This window comes from Lactuca virosa, chromosome 4 (genome assembly GCF_052849685.1).
Source record: "Lactuca virosa cultivar CGN04683 chromosome 4, Lactuca_virosa_CGN04683_v6, whole genome shotgun sequence".
Lineage (NCBI taxonomy): Eukaryota > Viridiplantae > Streptophyta > Magnoliopsida > Asterales > Asteraceae > Lactuca > Lactuca virosa.
The window spans coordinates 69,348,593-69,369,811 of NC_136429.1; the positions used below are offsets into that span (position 1 = coordinate 69,348,593).

The window sequence follows — 21,219 nt, forward strand, 5'->3', positions numbered from 1 at the left end:
ATTGTTTAGACCTTTGCCATTTCTCACAAGTCCATGTTAGTGTGCCGGTTAACCACACACGCTCCACTAACGACTTTGAGAATGCAAACATCACAATTGCTATCTACTTAAAATCTTCTTAGTGAAAGCATTTCCTCACCATCATTTTCATGAATCAGAGAGAAACCTTATGACACTTAGATTTTATGGTGTATGAGTTCCTATCCATGTGAATTTGTCAAAACCATAATCACAAGACAAGGTTAGTAACAAATTCAGCCTTACATGGATTGAACTTGTTCAATCTTAATTTCTTGTCATCTGGTAGCACAAGGCCCACCAATGCTTCCAAGCTGTTATGCACACAGTTTAGAACTAACAGAACTCATATGCATAGTCAACTTAATAGGAACAGACACAGAAACAAGAATTATGTCAACTTAATAGGTTTCAAACCTTAAGTCATGTGCTAGTGATAAAACTCAGGTTTTACTCTTGATTAAATCTTGAAATCCTTTCAGGATCTTTAAGACTCCTACTGTCCTCTTGACATATAAGTTTCCCTAGTCAAGAACCATTCCTTGACAAAACAAATATTCAAGGGATAGTGCAGATTCTTATCAAGATAAACACTTCACACAATTGGTCTTAGTTGGTCTCTGTCTTATCCAAGACATCACAACTTACCAATTTCAAATGTACAGGAGTAGAAAACATTTTACACTACATTTGATAAGTGTTTTAAACCTTACTTTATGTCACTCAATGTTACAATCTTGGATTATGACTCTAAGGGTTGTTTTGGAACGAAGTATGATCCATCTTCTTGATTTTAACCATTCCAACAATTCATGACCCCTCATCTTAGTCATAACAATGCACTAAGATGTCCTTAGAGTATGAATTTGTGATATGGTTTCATAATCATTAAGATGATCATAAAAACATGTATGATCCATCTTTTTGATTTTAACCATTCCAACAATTCATGACCCCTCATCTTAGTCATAACAATGCACTAAGATGTCCTTAGAGTATGAATTTGTGATATGGTTTCATAATCATTAAGATGATCATAAAAACATGATACTAAAGTACTCTCCCATCTTTTCAGATTTGAGAAACTTTTATCTTTCTGCCAAATTTGATTCATCTCATCCGTTCTGCCATACATTGAAACTTTTCCAATGTTACAGAATTATACAAAACCTTATAAGTATAACCATATTTACTAATCTTTAGTAAATCATGACGAATTGATCTTTGTGGTGGACCTTGACCAGCACACACCCAGTGTACCTAATTCCTTAGTCCTTCAATTGACTCGCATATACATGTGATCAATGAATTAGTCTCAATTTTACAAAGATGAAAATTCTCATTCATCATACAATACAACTTGTATGATTCCAAGTTTCTGTCTAACTGAAGCTTGGGTGATGAGAACCTTTCCTCATTTGGTAAATTCAGACACTACCACATATGAGAGAATCAAACTCATATTTCCAATATTGCTAGAAACATACAAACATCAATTTCCATAAATGCCATTGTAAGGGGATATAATATAAAATAAACTAAACAAAACTTTTATTTCTTTATTAAAATGCGGAAAAATATTCCTTACAATGCATCTTCAAATGAAAACTATGATATTATATATTTCCTAGCAATCTATCATAACTTTTAAGTAGTAGCTCAAAAATCCGATCCTCGAACCATGCGATAGAAATCCATCTTCGTGATCAGATTCAACACACTCTTATTTTAACCTTCCTTTTGCTCGATCCTGCTAAACATCAAGATGCAACCTAGTCACATCATGTAATAAGAATCAACAATTAGGAACTTTAACAAAGTTAGATAGTGCACTTACCTGAAGCCGAGTCAAACATTTTGTCTCTACTTGCTTTCAAATGTTTCAGGTATTCAGGGCAGCTTCGCTTCCAATGTCCCTTCTTATGACAATAAAAACATATAGACTCTTTGGGAATGGTACACGAGACAATCACAGACTTAGCCTTTCCCTTTACCTTTTGGTCAACCGGGTTGACCAAGGCCGATCCCCTTCCATTGGGACGAGAAAGCTTTTCTGGACTTCCAATGTTACCGTTGTCCATGTCCATGGAAGTTTGAGAATTAGACCTTCCATAAATATTTGCTTGACCATTGCGCCAAATCATTGCTGATTCAGCAGCAACAAGCAAATAAGAAAGATCTATTAGGGTCATGTCGTGATCTGTCATATGGTAGTCTTTAATAAACTCACTATATGACTCAGGAAGCGACTGAAGAACCCAGTCAACAGCGAACTTCCTTGAAATAACAGCACCCAACATTCTTAACCTGTCTATGTGTGACTTCATTCCTAAGACATGAGTGCACACAGGTCTTCCATCTTTATGTTTCATTTCTAGTAGAGCTTGAGTGACCTTGAACCTTTCAAGTCTTCGGGCTTGTGGGTCAGGGAGAATAAATGGAGGAGGTGGAGGGAGTGAAGCATGATGTTGAGGGACATCATCTTCAAGAGGAAAGCTTGTTCCAAGCGATTTGGGAAGATCATAGTTGTCTGAACCAGACATCTACAATGGGAGAAAATCAAGTTAGTTGATTCAAGTCCTTAATATAACACCCAATATGAAATATTAAGGCTAGGACCCAACACAATATTTTATAACTTGGAAGAGGGATGCCGTAATCCAAGCTATAAAATATTTGAAGGTAGGTGAATGACGATTCACCAATTTCCACCATGAAAAACGAAATAATTTATTAGGTTTTAATTGGATTTGAAACTCCTAGATCTTTTGAGATTCATTGAACTTTTCAATGGCATGTTTCAATCTCGATTGTGCCCTTCAAGTTTTGTGACTGGGATGACGAGGATCACAAAACAAGGTGTGAATAACCATGCAAACTCACTTGGTACCCTTAATATTATCACCTAATCGATGTGCCGGTTAACCACACACGCTCCACCGATCTATGATAAACATTAAGTCACCCTTGGTGATCCTTACTAGTCCAAGTTAGTGTGTCGGTTAACCACACACGCTCCACCAACGACTTGGTAAGGTACAAAGTGTGAATTTCATGGGTTATCACCATATTCACATTTTCCTAAAGTAACTAAGATTGGGAATTTATAAAAGGTTTAGTTACTTTATAGTATTCATTATACTTTTAATGAGAATTTAAAGTCATTGTCCTACCCGTTCGGCTAACGACCCTCCACCGATCAAGGAAGCGGTGGGTGAGAATGGACACCCATTAAGTTTCCATTTTATAGGCAACAACCTTATACCCCCCTTATAGACCGGCTTCGTGAATGAGGCCTACTAACGGTAAAACGACTTGATCTTATACATATATATAATAATTAACCATTAATGTTATAAATAGTATAAGGGTTGAATTTTAACTTTTAAAACTCTAAGGGTTTGGAATTAAAGTTTATTAAAGTGTGTGAAACTTTACAAATTCCAAAACTTGAGGGAAAGTTTTGTAACTATCCAAAACTTTTCATTTCATAACTTATGAATTAAAGGTTCATAAAAATGAAGACTCTTCATTTTATGTAACTTATGTGTTTTAAGTGTGTGTTTAAAAGAAGTGACCTTTGGATATCCATAACTTGAGGACAAATTATGGACTCCATTAAAACACATAAATGATCAAGAATTAATCCTAAACAATTCAGCAAATAATTCCTATCATCTTCTAAATTCATAAGAACATGAACATGATCATCAAAGTTTCAAGAATTATATGAACACATACAAAGCATGAAATTTTGATATAAGCTATTGTAAATGGATTAGAACTACCATTACACCAACTAAAACAAGTTTTAAAACACCAAAACAGTTTAGGGTAATGTTTCTAGTCCATTTCCAGCAGCAAAAGTCGAAAATCTGCATTCTGAGGCTCCTACTCGCCGAGTGCACGAACCTACTCGGCGAGTAGGATGAGTTTACACATGAACTCGGCGAGTCCCCCCATGGACTCGGCGAGTTCATCAGTCAGACAGCAAAAAATCGACTTTTTATCACTATTCTGCATCAAGTATCAAACAAACAAGCCTAGGCTCTGATACCACTGTTGGGTTTTGAGCATTCTAACACTTCCTAAGTGTACATGCAACCCTAATAAACCTTGGATCTATGTTTGTCTAAGGTACATGCAAAATATTATTTTCCAAGGTTTATAACCTATCTAGCATGGCATGGGGTTCTTTTAAACATAAAAGAACTAGATGAGTTACATACCTTTTGTTGATTGTTGATTCCTTGGAGTTTGAGAGCCAAGCACCAATAATGTGAATGCCTCAAATGGAAATCACAAATCACCACAAACTTGGAAAATGTATGAGAGAGTATACTAACTCTTGATTTTGGCCACCACACTTACACACACATTACTGTCTTTTTCATGCAACATAAGCTTGTTTATATAGTGTACATGGTTGGGGTGAAACCCTAATAACCCATGTCTTTTCCTCTTCCAAGGATCCATGGGTTAAAAGCTCCATGGATCATCCATGGACTTCCATATAAGCTTAGCCCATTAACAAATGAGTATTAGCCCACACCATATAAATATAATAGCCCATGATTTAATTAGTCTTCCTTTTAATCACTAAATCAATTCATAATTAATTCAAGATTAAAACTAATTAAATAACATGACTTTATATTAATATATTATAACTTATAATATATTAATAAATCGTAAGTATACAATTCTCATAAAATTATCCATAAACAGTTTGGGTGAAGTGCAACCCAAATGGACCATGCCGGGTCGGGTCAAGTATATACCAAATAAGTTATGGACTTAGACACCTTATCCAACAGGGTCTTTACCTTAAACGGAGGAGCAATTACTTGGAAAAGTTCCAAGCATGAGACAGTGGCTGATTCAACTTGCGAATCAGAGTATATAGCAGCAAGTGAGGCATAAAAGGAGGCTATATGGATAAAGAACTTTGTTAGAGACCTTGGAGTTGTACCAGCTATAAAGGAGCCTATGGAGATTTTCTGTGATAGTGAAAGTGCAGTTGTCTTAGCCAAGGAACCAACGGATCACGGAAGATCCAGACACATCGACAGAAAATACCATTTCATCAGACATCGAATAGAAGAAGGACTCCTCGTGGCAAAGAGGGTATCATCGGATGAGAACCCAGTAGGTCCCCTCACGAAGGGACTGGGTAGGGTTAAGCATCTTCAACATGCGAGGAGCATAGGGCTAAAGGATGATTTAATTTTAGAAATTAGATAGCTTTGAAATTTGTAAAGTGTAATTGACATTTGATGATAAATAAAAGTTCTTGTTTATTTATAAGTAAAGTGTTGCTATCTTCTGTCAATCATTTACTCTCATTTCATTTTGCATGTTTTGACTTCCAGAATAATTATGTTATGGTATATTATATTATTCTAATTCTCCACAGTCGGTCATATATTGGAAGTAGATATGAATCAAGACTGTCATGAAGCTGGCTTGTAGATGTCTAAAGTGTTGGACATAGCAAGAGTTGCTACAACATTCATGAGTGCTCATAAGTTCTAAGTATTGGATTCAACCCACGCTCACTTGTATCACTTCATGGAATTTATCTCGAGTGATCGTGAGACGGTAATATCATATAAGTCTTCAAACCTAGAGATATGAGTTGTTGACTATGAGTTGGTTATACATTAATTGTACGAAAACGCATTGGTAACTCGATGTTATAAAAAGTGCCTTTGTGTATAATTCAACAAGTAGTAGAACAAGCATATGAGTCAAAGTTTATCTGTTCCTTCTTGGATTAGAAGCGATATCTGGGCCCCTCGATGATTTTGTTGTGACCTATGTATCGGGCCCGGTTAGAACTAAATTGATGTGTTCGATTAAGTTCTATGTCAAACAAATCGGAAATCGGGAAACAAACTGCTGGACAATAAGTAAGACATCGTTCCATGTATTTGTCCGGCTGATATCTAGAACAGAGGATTATATGATCACTTATCTTAAATGGCGTATCATCATCATCTCAGTTCCGCGAGACTTTGAAAGAGCTATGATTGCTGATTGGTTCCTGAAGTCATTCTTGCAGTTATAGTTATTAGACTTATCCAAGTGGGAGACTGTTGGATTAGGTGTCTAAGTTCATAACTATTTTTAGAATGTACTTGACCCGGTTGGCATGGTCCATTTGGGTTGCATAGCATTGCAACACTTGGATAGACAAAATGAGAGAAAGGACACTTAAGGTTTATTAATATATTATAAGTTCTAATATATTAATAATATTATTTAATTAGTATTGATCAAGACTTAATTTAGAATTAATTTGGTGATCAAAAGAAGACTAATTAAATATATGGGGTTGATTGTGTAAATCATCCATTCTTTTATAGTGGGCTAATGATCCATGGTTTATATAAATTGGATTAAAACCCATAGAGTGCTCCATGGATAGTCCATGGAGGTTATAAACCCATGGATCATGGAATATGAAAAGCCATGTCAATTAGGGTTTACATGTTGTAACCCTACTTGTGACACAACTATAAAAGGACCCCATGGGCTACCAAAATCGGCACTACTATGTGTAGAACAAGAGGGCTAGCCGATTTTGAGTGATAGTGAACTTTTCTCAAAGTTACTCCAAGAGTTGTGGTGTTGTGTGAAACATTTGAGGCATCACATTTGAGGTGCTAGGCTCACAAGTTTCTCAAGGAATCCAAGCAACAAGAAAGGTATGTTATCCGACTAGCTTTTATGTTTTAAAGTTCCCCATGCCATGCTAGTTAGGTTAAGAACCTTGGAAAATCAAATTTGCGTGTATCTTAGTAAAACATAGATCCAAGGTTTCTAGGGTTGCATGTACACCTTAGGAGTGTTAGAATGCTCGAAACCCTTCATTAATTCCTATAGAGTTTTCCTTTTTATTGTTGTAGGACTCTTTCAGGTGTGAATTAAGTATTAATTGAATACGTTAAGTCACATGCTGCATGAGTTAAATAATTTTAGAGTGAAGGATTTGGTCCTATTGCGCAGCTCTTGTCTGAGTCCAACCGTTGTAGGGTTGAATCTTTTAATCTAAGATTATTTAATTTATGTTGCATGTGATGGTATTCATGCACTAGTTAATTGGCACCAATGCGGGTCGTTCAACAGTTGATGGCAGTGCGAGATGTGGGTCCTAGGATAGCCTAGGGAGTATGTAGTGCTCATGATGCACTTTTTAGCAGGTGTTGGGAGTATCGCTATCAGTAAGCATGGGCGTATCCGATCAGTTTTGTAATGTTAGCCGCTCTTGAGAGGGAAAGGATAGGATATATGTGTATCCTAGTTGTTGTGTCTATTTGGGTGGTTGTGACGATCGTTGAGACAAATGCGGGTAGGTGTGGAAGGTAGTATGGACCCATACTGCTGAAAGCTCAGGACCCATACGCGTCTTAAGGAATTCACAAACCTGAGGGTTCGTATATTTGGGATGGTTGTGATTATATGTGTATCATTGCATTTTTGATGCATTTTGGTTCATTTCCAGTATGGAGTTTACAAGGGGATCTGGTTCACGATATGGAACTGATGGTCAAGATAGGTCGGGGTTGACTGTTGATCAAATATGATAGATGATTACAGTAGACGTTTCACAGAGTTTGTAGGATGATATGTCTAGTATCATGGATCGCATCACTGGCAGGCTAATTGCCAAGCTCGATGAGTGAACTGCAGCTTTGCAGACTGTGAGACGTGCTAATGAGATGACTAATGGGGGAGTTTTTGATATGGGGACACAATTCGAAAAGAGAAGAAGGGCTCATTTAGCAAAGGAAGAAGATGTTGAGACTGCTAATTTAGGTGTTGGGAGTCATGGGAGCTATGATATCTGCGGGAAGTATGGGGCAACTAGGGGTGTGCAAAAAACCGGAAAACCAAAAAACCGAGACGATCCGGCCAACCCGAAACCGAAAAAAACCAAAACTGAAAAAAACCGAAACCGAAAAAAACCAAAACCAGAAAAACCAGATTCCTACGGGATGGTTTCAGTTTGGATATTTAGATATCTGCGGATACCCAAACCGAACCGTCACACACACACACACACACACACACATATATATATATATATATATATATATATATATATATATATATATATATATATATATATATATATATATATATATAGGGTTGAAATCCGTTGAGAACTCATAGTTTTCCGATAACTAAAGGTGGAGTGTTAGATCAAAATTAACTTATTAAGGGCATGATCGTCATCTTACCCATCTCATTTAATGTTTAATATTTGTGTTCCTAGAAATATTAATAAAAATATCTAAAAATTAACATAACTAATTTAATGTTCAGATTTAAAAAAAAAATAGTAATTTTCGTTTTTTTTAATTAAATGCAGATTTTTTAAATTTTTTAAGAAAACATGAATTCAAAAAAAAACTTGAAAATTTTTATTTTAAAAAAAAACTGGAATGTTTTTAAACAGTAAATTAAAAAAATGGAATATTTAAAAAAACTATAATTTTTTTAACCAAAAAAATCAACATTTTAGGTGTATATATCATATCTTTTCAAGTGCATATATTCATATTTCTTATAATATAATATTCATAACTAAATCATAAAAAAAACTCATTTTTATTACTAATCTATAAACGCAATTATACAAGTATTTTATTCAATACAAAATTAAATATACAAAACAAAAAATGCTACAAAATTTCAAATCCTTTTCATGTCTTCGTGTGAATATTTACATATTTTCTTCAATTTTTCACTTTTCACATCTTCAATATTCTTCACAAATTCTTCCAAATCTACAAGAAAATAAAAAATTGATTAATATAAGAATACTCATAAATAAATATATATATATATATATATATATATATATATATATATATATCATGTAATATTCACATGTGATTATATAATGTGATATTCACATGTGACTGTATCTTTTAAGATTCAAATGTGAAATTCACAAAAATTAAAAAAAAAAAACAATTAGCGAAGAACACCCACACAAAATGCATGTATGTGTATAGACGTAATTCATATGGGATTCACTTGTAATTTACATGTGAATCACATATAATTCATATGTGATTAATTTGTGATTTACATGTGAATCACATGTGATTCATATGCGAATTGCATGTGGATCACATGTAATTCATATGTGAATTACGTGTTATTTACATGTAATTCATATGTGTTCATTTGTGGTTTACATGTGACTCAAATGTGATTCATATGTGAATCACATGTGATTCATATGTGAATCACATGTGATTCATATGTGAATCACATGTGATTCATATGTGAATTACATGTGAATCACATGTGATTCATTATATATATAACCGAGAGCACAAGATCCTTTGAGGTGGTACCGCATTATATATATATATATATATATATATATATATATATATATATATATATATATATATATATATATATATATATATATATATATGATCATTTGACCGAGTGGAACCAGACTGAACTGGAACCAAAATCAGGGCATTCAGTTTGGTTCTCGGTTCTCTGTTTCCCATTAAATTGGGTCCTGGTTCTTCGATTATCGGTCCGGTACGAGCTAAATCCAAAACCGAACACATCCCTAAAGAGCACATTTCCTTATAGAACCGAACTGGAACCGGAACCAGTTGGAGCTTTAACCAGAGTATTCGGTCCGATTTTCGATATAAAAGACTATGTCATTCTAAATATCTATTAATGTATTATAAATGAGACTTAAAAAAAAAAAAAAAAAAAAGGATGTTGTGTACAAAGAAACGTTTCTTAGAAATATCAAAAAAAATGTTTAGAGCCTACGCTTGTACTATTGCAAGGTGTTATTTGCAAGTTTTTCTATTTGTGTGGATACTAACTCCAAAATATTTTAAATTGTACTCAATTGTATTTTAGCCTCAACATTTTATTAATGTGCAACGCACATACATATGCCTAGTATAATAATATACAAAATAATATATTTGATTTGCACACATGAATGACATAGGATCCAAGAAGTTTGATGTACAAACTCTGGTGACATAAAATCTTGATTCTTGAGACAAGATGACCTTTAATATCTATGACACATGTGTTTTAGTGGAAGGGCGTTCGTCATGAAATTAAAACATTTAACATTGAAAAGTCGAACTATGGCATTAAGGAGTGGAGTGGCTTTTTAGAATATATGACTGTATGACACTTTTAGCAAATTAAATATCATTTTCGTATAAATACTAAAATCTATGGTAAACAGAAGTGATCAATAGGAGTCTTTCTTGCATATAAACTCTATTAAAGTTAATGAAATATGCATTTTATTTGGACGAATCAAAATTTTTAATGAAAGAATCACCTTCCATTTTGTTCTAGATTATTCTTTCTTGCATATAATATTATTCTGTGTACATTCGTAAAAATGATAATTTGTTTGTAAACATTAAAAGGAAATGCATAGTAAATAGTTTGAAAACAGTTATGGGAATGCACTACGAACATGTAACATGACATTGTTTACTCTCATATTTATTTAGATATATTTTTTTTCTCAAATATTATAAAATCCAATTCATAAGCAACAACGAACATGGGCACCAAAAAAAATTAGGGCAACTTTATATGTTGTCATTAGGATATCCTATGGAAGATGCTAACTATGCTTTTCTCCTACTTTCTTCACATTCAAGAATCACTAATTGCTATTTATACAAGTAATCAATTCACCATTTTCATTGCTCATATCACCACAATCTTACCCTAATTTCCCCATAAACTCAAGAGGTAAATATGATGTCAAAACATTGTGTGTTGGAACGTCGGGTGCCGCCCCTTGGAGGCAACAAGAGGCGGCAAAGGGCGGTGGAACATGTGGCTACATGTGTATGTGGCGGTGGCAATGGTGGTGGTGTTTTGAGGGAGATATTCATATTTATAAGGAGATACCATTGATGTGTATCATGGGTGGTTCTAGCAAACAGGGCAACCTCGATCCTTTGGCATAAGTGTTATATTACTTATTATCGTAATAATGTGTTATTATAAACAATTGAATTTGTTGGGTTTTTTTTTTCTTCCTATCAGGATGGTAGTGCCTTTGATTCATATCAAGGGAGGTTTTAGTAACAGGGCAACCTCTATCCTTTGGCATAGTAGTTAGGTTATGGTTAAAGAGTTTGATCATGAAAACAGTTAATGAAATAATTTTCTCATGTTATCTTATTTATGTGTTATGTAAATCAATAAATTCTTACAAATGATACACCGACACCGACTTGTTGTTATTCACGTTGTATGTGTGATGGAGTCGCATTACGTTATACAAGAAGTTCGACCAATTCTATTGCATAAAGTCGGTGATATAATAATGTAATATAACCGTCTCATATCTATTTTACAAGGGTTAACACTACTTAAGGTTAACCACATTTTCAACGCATTCAAAATACCAATTTATATACTTTATTATTTTAAGAAAGGGCTAATGTCATAAAAACCCTCAAGTTTTCAGGGTTTTGTCGGTTTTGCCCAAAGTTGAACTTTATGTCCGTTTTTACCCTAACATTTTCCAAAAAATGTTCGGTTTTACCCTTTTACCGGTGATAACAGGTTACCATTATATTAACTTCGCAAAAAAACCCTTAAGTTTACAGTTTTTTTACGTTTTTACCCTTCAGTTTATAATTTTTTAACACTTTTACCCTATGTATTTTTTTTTCATATTATACGTATTCAAGCAGAAAAATCATATTTATAAACAAAAAAAATTTAATTAAAAATCATATATATATATATATATATATATATATATATATATATATATATATATATATGTGTGTGTGTGTGTCTATGGATTTTTTTTTTCTTGGATAAACCATTTAAGATGTAAAAAAAACAAATTAATATGTTTTTAGAACTACAAATACTTATTTTTATGTATTTAAAAATATACATATCAATAAAAAAAAACTTGTTCATTCATAAACATGTTTATATAAGTATATACATATATTTTTAGAAGTGTAAATATGTATTTTGATATATGTCTTTTTTTAAAGTATAAATATATTTTTAGAAGTATAGATACATATTAACATATAAAAATGTAAAAATATGTATTTATACTTCTAAAAACTATATCTATAAAACACATATTCATAATTCTAAAAATATTATTTATCTTTTTAAATGGTATAACCATGCAAAAACACAAACACACACAAACAAACAAACAATATATATATATATATATATATATATATATATATATATATATATATATATATATATATATAACATTAAAAAAAATATAAATTCAATATTTAATTAAATATTTTTTCGTATATAAATACGATTTTTCTGCATAAATATGTATATTATGAAAAAAATATACTTAGGGTAAAAGTGTAAAAAAAATTATAAACTTAAGGGTAAAAACGCAAAAAAAAGGTAAACTTAAGGGTTTTTTTGCGAATTTAATATAATGGTAACCTGGAAAACCTGTTATCACCGGTAAAATGGTAAAATCGAACATTTTTTCGAAAATGTTTGGATAAAAACGGACATAAATTTCAACTTTGGGCAAAACCGACAAAACCCTGTAAACTTGAGGGTTTTTATGACATTAACCCTTTAAGACTTAAAAAGTGGTTCCAAATTAGTCATTGTGAGCACATGACATGCTATAGTAAGTTTATAGGTTACCTACGTTTTTGTTTTACAATTTTGGCACAAAAGTTAAATTAAGCCAAATTATAAAAACAGAAAAAAGTTAGATAATCTGTAAACCTCCTATAATAGATTACGATGATCAATTTGAAGCACCTTTCATAGTCGGTTACATTTTAGGATAATAGAGTATCTAAAGTAATATTTCACATACATTGAAATTAATTTATTGGCAAAAATATTATTAACCCATTTTACAATGTCGCTGGAAATGTTTCACCTGCTTATCATTTTGTTAGGTGAAATACCTTTGGGAGCCAAGCTATATGCTATAATTATTATAATTTCCTTTGAAGTATATGGAAATCACAACATTTGACAAAAATGGCTACGATTTGGTTTGACATTTAACAAATTAATCATTATTTTGGCTTATCACGAAATGACTATTAATTTAGCAACCGGTCAAATTGCGAATTACAAAATTTATCCCCACATTTAGTTCGATAATTTGTTATTAATAGTATATGAGTGGTTTGGAGCTTCACAAATCACAACTCGAAATGTAGAGTGGATATCCGGTAGCTTTCTAAATGAAACATGTAGTCGACATGATAAGGAATCCATAGATAAAAGAATCGACGAAACCTGAGTTAATACGAAACAGTTACAAACATTTGAAGTTAGGATAAAAGTTTTCATGAACCCAAAAAAATAGTAGGAAAAAATGTTTTAAGTTTGGAAAAGCTGCCTCTATAGCCCAAGAGGCATACTTTGGAGCTTTGAAAGAAATGAGGATTTTCAGATGTCCAAATATCGATGGTAGTATATCAATGGAAACCTTTGCTACAAAGAACATAATTAAAAAACGGGTCAACGGAGTTCATTTAAGGAAGATATGAGGGATCAAACTTCAAAGCTGGAAATCGGACAAATACGAAATCACATCGATGAAAGTCGCATCCTATTATATGGGCAATTTCTTAATTTTTTGGCTATTATTTGGAATGTAATTAATGAATTTTACTAAAGTTGTGTTTTTTTTCCTACCTATTTTTAGCATCTAAAAAACATAAAAAATAAACAAATAATGATTCATCTCCAACCTAATACCAACTTTTTACACCACGAGAATAGTCCGTATGAATAAATAACTAATAATTCAAGTTAATTCTAAAACAACTTAAAATATGACAATACAATTAAATTAAGTTAAAATATACAAACTTAAACTTGAAACAACTAAAATAAACAAAATATTGTATTAACTAAACTTGTATGACAAAAAAATGAAACTTCAATAGGATTTGATGTAATACTGTTAATAACAACAAATTTACGTTCGTTTTTACAACAAAAATTTGGGTTGGAAATGCCCCTCCTAACTTTGATAGTCAGATAGTCAAATTCTCTTGAATTCCCGAAAAAGACCCAACAATTTGGCCACCAACATCCAGGAACTCAAGAGTTTCATCAAGAGATCTCACCTTTCCCGATCGTTCAACGCGAACAGGATACTTCAACAAATGACCTTTCATCTCGCATCTCTCATTAGACGCAAATTTCGCCCAGTTTGCTTCTGCCATTGATCTAACCTGTCTTACACACTCAACAGATTCTGGATGCTTGAACTTCTCATCAATCGTCCCAAGATGCTCGGCCCATAGCGACATTCGATATCCGTAAACCTAGATTCATTACAAACCAATTGTTTTACACTTTTACTCTACGAATTGAATGATTTTGACCTAAAATTACCTGTCCTCGTGGATCCATGTGTTTTCTTCCCCATGTATTATGAGGTTGGTAAGCTCCCATTGCAATCTCTGTGTCTCGATTTCCTTCCATTGATCGTTGATTGATGTTTGCAGATCCGATAATCACATACTCATCGTCTACTATCATTCCTTTTGAATGTACATAGATCATGAATCGCCCGTTCTTACGACTCAACCCCTGAAATAAATCAAAACAAGTATAGATTAAGGATTGAAATTGGAGAGAGATATTGGTTAATTGAATTTGAATTTGAAGGTTTATAACCTACCTCAGGAGTATTGTCATTAGGCAAATCGGTCTTAGGATTAGGGATGGTGTTTTCGCGGTTGCCAAGACAGAAAAAGTTCAAATAGTCTTGTGGTGACTCTGCTTCCTCTAGTCCAACATCCAACAAAGCTTTGTAGATTGTCTCATACATCATTTGCATTGTTTTGTTCTGTAAGGTTAAAAGTCAAAACCTAATCATTAATAATCTAGTAAACTCTAATACTCCATATGGTTTGTTAGATTTTCCAAATACAAAGAGTTGGTGGAAAAAGTCAGAAAAGGAATTTGTGATTGGAAAAATAAGTCCTTCATCATTTTCTGGAAGACTACAAATGATTCGTCTATGCACATATATTGGGCTTCGGTATTGTTAATTGTTAAGTCTATAATCGAAGGATATTTAAAAGCTCTTGAAGCTTATAATAGATGTTGGCCGATTATTTTCTACTTTGAGTTTTGAGATGGGAGTTTTGCTTCAATTTAGAGAAAATTGGGCTGAGAATTCTAATGGAGTAGTGGTGGAAGTGGGTTCGCTTTAAGAAGAATAATCACAGTGGGCCAAATAATATGGATATGGAAGATATTAATAAGGAGATGATTAATTGGATGAAGTTATCTTTGGGCCTGTTAAAGCGTATAATGGATGGATCAGATGATGCTTGAAGACTTGAAGTGAAGAATCATAATTTTGGGTATTATATTTGTTGGCCCATTCTATTATTTTGGTATGTTTTTTGATGTTTGGTTAGAGACCCATTTTCAGGTTATGTCTAAAAAATGTTTTTTCTTCGTTGTAATTGATTGTTTGTTGGTGGAATAAAGTTGGGCAGCTTGCCTCTTTATCCAAAAGCAAATATCCCAACACTAAGATTAAGAAGTTAATAAACACAAAACACGATAATTAAATATGCGAAGAAAATAAAGAACATAAGGATTTAATGTGATTAATTCGATCAGAGAAATCGAGTTATGTGTGTAGAGGAACTAGAGTGGGATTTTATTAATAATAGCTTTCACACACGCTTTCTTTATTAGGGTTACATTTGTATAAAATGATCTATTTATAAAGATAAGTTGACCTAAAAGTCTGCTTATGGTCTGGGCCAAAACATTGTAGCCTTACTTTGCAGCTGTTATCACAACCTTCTAAGCAAGCACAATAACCCTTCTCATGGAGAAAGTGCACCCCTTGAGACACCACAACCCTTCTCACTGAGACACCACAAACTTTCTTGCCAAGATAATGTAGTTGCTCTACTGAGATATGCAACTTTAGATTGTGATGTTGAAACTGATATGCTTAATCTCCATAGCAATTATGAGGTCAAAGGGAAGATAATCATCCACAACTCAACATTTCACAAGCTTCAGTCGTTTCCCAACTTGTTAGTTTTTTCTCCCGATCAAAATTAAGCACTGGCATTATTTTCTCTGTTCAAATGAATATAAGCCTTATTCTACTCAAAAGGTTTCGAATCATTGTTATTGGTTATGGATTTTCACTACATATGCCCTCTCGGTGGAATTAATCACCATGAGGGTATGTTTGCAAACTTTGAAAAGCGTATAATGGTCTTTAATTGGCTCCCCGAGCTTGGTTCGAAAAATTCAACATGGTTATATTTGTGGGCTTCTCATATGGTAACTATGATTCTAACATTCGCATGTTTTATGTGCCACAAATGCAGATACCATTCTACTATTACTATACGTTCATGATATGACCATTACAAAGAGTGAGAGTGTTGGTATTGATAACCTAAAAACATCACTAAATTCTTGCTTCTTGGCAACCCTTAGTATTATCTTGACCTTGATGTAATTTGGGAGAGAAAGACCTTTACAAAAATCTCAAGGGAGGGAATTGGGACGACAAACGGATTTGGAGGGGTGTATTGTGTAGCTATGACATTACCAGAGGGTTAAAGATGGTATTTTAACATTTGAGTGAATTAAGTAGTTATTTGGAATTGAATTCCTTGTGTTAAAGGAAGCATTGTGTAATTCATTTAACTTTGGTATTTTGGGAATTTCATGGGAGTTTAATTCATTGCATATTTACTGTTAATAACTTCAATAATTTGGTTAAACTATTTGCCCTCTTAAAGATCATACTCAATATTTTAAATGGATACCTGCCAAAATAGAATTCTTTGTGTAGCGGAACCTGTGGGGACACCCTCTGGCCACATAGGGATGACGATATACACAGCAAATCTTTCATGTGCTCTGATTTTATTAGCAATCTTAAGAGCAATCTCCATCGGAATCAAATTATTAGCACCTACAAAAGGAAAACAACAGCAGGTGTTCAAATATTATTATGCTAACATGTAAAAAAAAATCTTTCTTACCCAAATCTTTATAATTACTCCAATTATAGGATGATCCAATAAAGTACTGGTTCTCAATATAGATGAAATGTTGGGCACCACGAATAGCCGTTACATATGCAGAATGTATGCTCATATCAATAAGCACATTCTTCCCACAAAACAAATTCTGTTTACACAAATTTATCAATGAATACCTTTATAAGCATTTCATGATTATTTATTAAAGATATTCATTCTAATTGAGCACCTTGGTTGTAGCTTCTTTTGGATCTTTTGGGAACCCTTTAACCGAATTTGAATCAATAGAACGAAAAATCTGCTTGAAATAAAAACAAAATCTTGTTAGATAACTTTTCAATGAGAATAATATTGTATTTTTGACAAAATGTGCAATCCATTTTTTTATTTTACCTGAACATGCCAACCTTCAGGGTCCTGATCACTAAGGCAAGGTTCATCATTAACGGTTAAAAATTCTGGCATAGTGTCTATTTTGACTAAAGCATCATCATACAAAGCCTTCAATTTTTTTACACCACTAGCTTTTGAAGCCTTTAGCCATCTCTCCTCAAAGTTTTTGATAATATCATATGCAGCTGGACCATCAATTTTACTATGCAAATCATGCCATGGTTCTCTAGGACAACCCGCAAGATTATTACCCTTTTTAAAAAATAAAACATCATTCACCAATGATATATTAAAATCGTGCAAAATTTTTAATATAGTTTATAATGATTAAATCAAAAGTTGTAAATAGAATACCGTGAAAGTAGGATTATGAAAGTCGTCTGCATGTATTGTGTCTAGGGTTTTAAATATTGGATGCTTTGGATTATCGTATCGACCATTACATAGATCAAGTCCTCCAATGAAAGATATAATTTTTCTTTTACCGTTTTTAGCATCAGCATCTACAATTACGGTTTTCTGGTGGTGTGTATAGATAGTTCCAACTTCCTAAAAAAACAAATTGAAAAAGACATTCATACATGATTAAATTAAGAGTAATCTACAAAAATGGTCTGTGCTTTATGTTTACCAATGTTTTTGGATTTTGGGCCTTATTTTAAAGTTTCATATAAACTTTGGTCCCTAACATTTCTGGTATTGGTCATTCTTTCAAGATTTCATATTTATTTGGTCTTTATTACAAGGTTTGGGGACCAAAAACGATATTCAACCTTGAAATAAGGACCAAAAATGAAAAAAAAAATCAATTTTTGAATAAACACAGTAAAAATCATAAATGCCAGGGATTAGTTTTGTAATTTGTAAGTTACAAAATGGTGCCTATTATTTCTAACTTTTACCATTTTTTTGTCCAAATTTAAAATAGAGTTTCAATTTTGACCCTTATTTCAAGGTTTCATATCGATTTTAATCCGTATTTCAAGGTTTATGGACTAAAAACAATATGAAACCTTAAAAATAAGGAGGAAAACTGAAAAAGGTTTTAAATTTAGACTAACCTGGTAAATATTCGAAAGCACAAGGATCATTTTTGTAATTTATTCTTAATTGAATGCAATGAATGCATACCTGCTTCTTAGCCCAGCTATGTTTCTTCCCAGCCATACGAGCACAAAGCATCACTTGCACTGAAGAGTTCTTAAAAAAACGGCGTGTCTCTTCATCATGTGTAGCCATCAATCCATCCTAAAAATATTAATCTTTAAAATTTGCCATTTCTTAAAAAGAAATCATATTTAAAGACACCCAAAATCTGTAGTTCCAAACACATTAATTTGTTGAAGAAATTATATACCACTTTGTAGCCCATGATGTTTCTTGAAGTAGGATCATCCCAAACAAGAAGCAAAACTTTAACACCTTCAAGTGATTTTATTTTAAGAAGATCACCAAGTGTGTGTTTTGGTGCATTGACTGCCTCACGAACAAGTTTGACTTCATGCCATACAGACCATCCAGTGATATAAACAAGACGTTTAGCATTTTGAATTGCATTAAATATGTCAATCCAACATGTCCCATGAACATAATGCATGCCACCATCAAGCTCACTACATGGAAGGCTATTATCAGGTACATGTGCATCTTGATACAGAGTAACTTTCCCGCCTTTTCTCAATGGAAAATAAGTACCTGGAACCCCAATATATTTAAGGCCAGCTCCAACTCCATTGTTATATGAGCTCAATTTTTCAATCTGTTCATACTGCATTGCAAGTTTTAAAGAAGCTTCTTTCTTGAAAGGTTTCCCGTTTGTGTTCCTCAATGGAAAGAATCCTTCAATTTTGGATCCGGAATATATATCTTTAACTGGGATTGCTACAACTCCTATAAGTTGAGATCCGACTGTATCACTGTCTTTCACGAGGAAGTGAACTTCAGAAGCATAATGTGCGACATGAACATCAAATCGTTGATTCCAGATAGGGTTTTCGATGTTCTTAATCACGTATGTTTTTCCAATAACTGCATTTCCTATAGCAATCGTGACATACGGATCACTGGTGTTGAACATGTCCATGCTTGGAAGGTCTTTTGCTTCGTGAACCCAAATAGTTAGATTCCCGTGTAAGAGTAGAACATTCAAGGGCTTTTTCCGAGAACCAATGGATTGTATTTGAGTGTGTGGTGAATCGAAAAGCGTGTCTGAGTATTGAAGAGAAGAGCATTGAGGTGAATCAGTCGAGCTTTTTTGAGAACGATATTCCGCGCTTCTGGTAAGAGTGGCGATAGGTTGTTGTTGCTTTTCCGACTCATAATGTGCGCTCGATGATGTTGATGCTGTAGGAGATGCGGTAGTCGGTGTATCATCCTCACACACATTGAAACGACGTAGCTTTTGATTTTTAGGCGGCGGTGGTTGTGATTGTGACGGTGGACATGAAGCGTTTTTATCCATTCAATAAACAGAGATGTCTAGATATACATACAGATATATGTATATATATACCAGAAGATAGATAAAAATCAAGGTTCTTCACTTATAGCTCATGCGAATATGCTATTGTGTTTACATTATATGCATGTAGGATTACGATCTATACCATACAAAACTGGTTTTGGTTCCTCTAGAGCGTCATTTACATCTTTAATCGTATTCAAACTTCATCCCTAAATCTAAGAAATTACATGCATTGCAAATTTGCAATTGAATCGGGATTATCTACCATCGGTCTGAAAAAACCTAAGCCGTATACGTAAAATTGTATTGAAAAACATAAAAACACGTTTGGAACACACCTTTGATTCCTGAAATTGGAAAATGTTGATGAGAGGAAACTGATTAGATGTGGAGATTGGAGAAAGAAAATGGGGTTGTGATTGGAACGCACAAACTTCACATTTTGTTACCGGTTTTCTTGCAATAACGACCAATAGAAATTATAAGGAAATTTTGGTTTCGCTAGTCCACTGGATGATCGAACATCTAGCTACCTTCTATCAATTGTGGATTTTTGAATGAATCGATCAAAGGATTCGACAAGTTTGATATTTTGGGAAGATTCTATTCGATCAATAAACCGCCAAGAAGATTTCAAAATCTCAACTGAATATTTTTTGTTTGCATTAAAGGAAAGTTTTCTTAGCATCAAAAAATTATTTTCACTTCAAAGAAATTAAAAAAACACCACATCGAAATCTTATTATTTTATCAATAAATAATGTAATTTGATTATTTTATCATTTTATTAAAACACATCAATTATATCAATTATAATATAAGAATAAGACATATGAGTGAACAAGGGGCAAAACATGTACCAACTTGAGAATCCTGAATACCGAAATGGATGAAAAAACTATATCGAGTATTGAACCGAAGTAACATTACGGGTTTTTGGTACTAACACCGGTACCAACGACACAAAATCCCGTATTTCATGATTTTAGAATACTGAATGTCATCCTATATGTTTAATATGGTACCAAAACCGGTACGTGGTTGAGATTTGGTACCAATTGTTCATCGCTAATAAGATATATTTAGTCATTATGGTTTGACAATTACGGCCAAACTAGCCTAAAAAGTTTCATATTCTTCAAAATAAGATGTCTTTCATTGTGGGGTCTCCATGAAAAACAAAATTTGCTAGACATATTGAAGGCAATTTTTTAGAGAATTTCAATCATTTACAATAATAAAATACAATTGAAATCTTTCAAGCTAAGTTTCAAACTC

The 21,219-nt window shown here is 33.2% G+C and overlaps 1 protein-coding gene across 1 annotated transcript; it reads right to left on the reverse strand.

Moving 5' to 3' along the window:
* Window positions 1-14,030: 14,030 nt before the first annotated feature.
* On the reverse strand, window positions 14,031-20,131 carry LOC145109809 (phospholipase D beta 1-like). The gene is made up of 10 exons (XM_079046961.1): window positions 18,835-20,131; window positions 18,609-18,725; window positions 17,832-18,026; window positions 17,478-17,729; window positions 17,314-17,382; window positions 17,085-17,232; window positions 16,866-17,014; window positions 14,732-14,899; window positions 14,443-14,640; window positions 14,031-14,372 (listed from the first exon to the last, which is right to left on the reverse strand). Exons 1-10 carry the CDS (start codon window positions 19,936-19,938, stop codon window positions 14,079-14,081), a joined length of 2,694 nt encoding a protein of 897 aa, XP_078903087.1. The 5' UTR covers window positions 19,939-20,131; the 3' UTR covers window positions 14,031-14,078.
* Window positions 20,132-21,219: the final 1,088 nt, after the last annotated feature.

What these genes read in the sequence shown, in the direction of transcription:
- LOC145109809 (XM_079046961.1), bottom strand. Translation starts at nt 19,938, where the DNA reads ATGGATAAAAACGCTTCATGTCCACCGTCACAATCACAACCACCGCCG. An exon ending in AAAGAATTCTATTTTGGCAG is followed by an intron (nt 14,900 to 16,865) that starts GTATCCATTTAA and finishes TTAACCTTACAG; the next exon opens with AACAAAACAATGCAAATGAT. An exon ending in CTAATGACAATACTCCTGAG is followed by an intron (nt 14,641 to 14,731) that starts GTAGGTTATAAA and finishes GATTTATTTCAG; the next exon opens with GGGTTGAGTCGTAAGAACGG.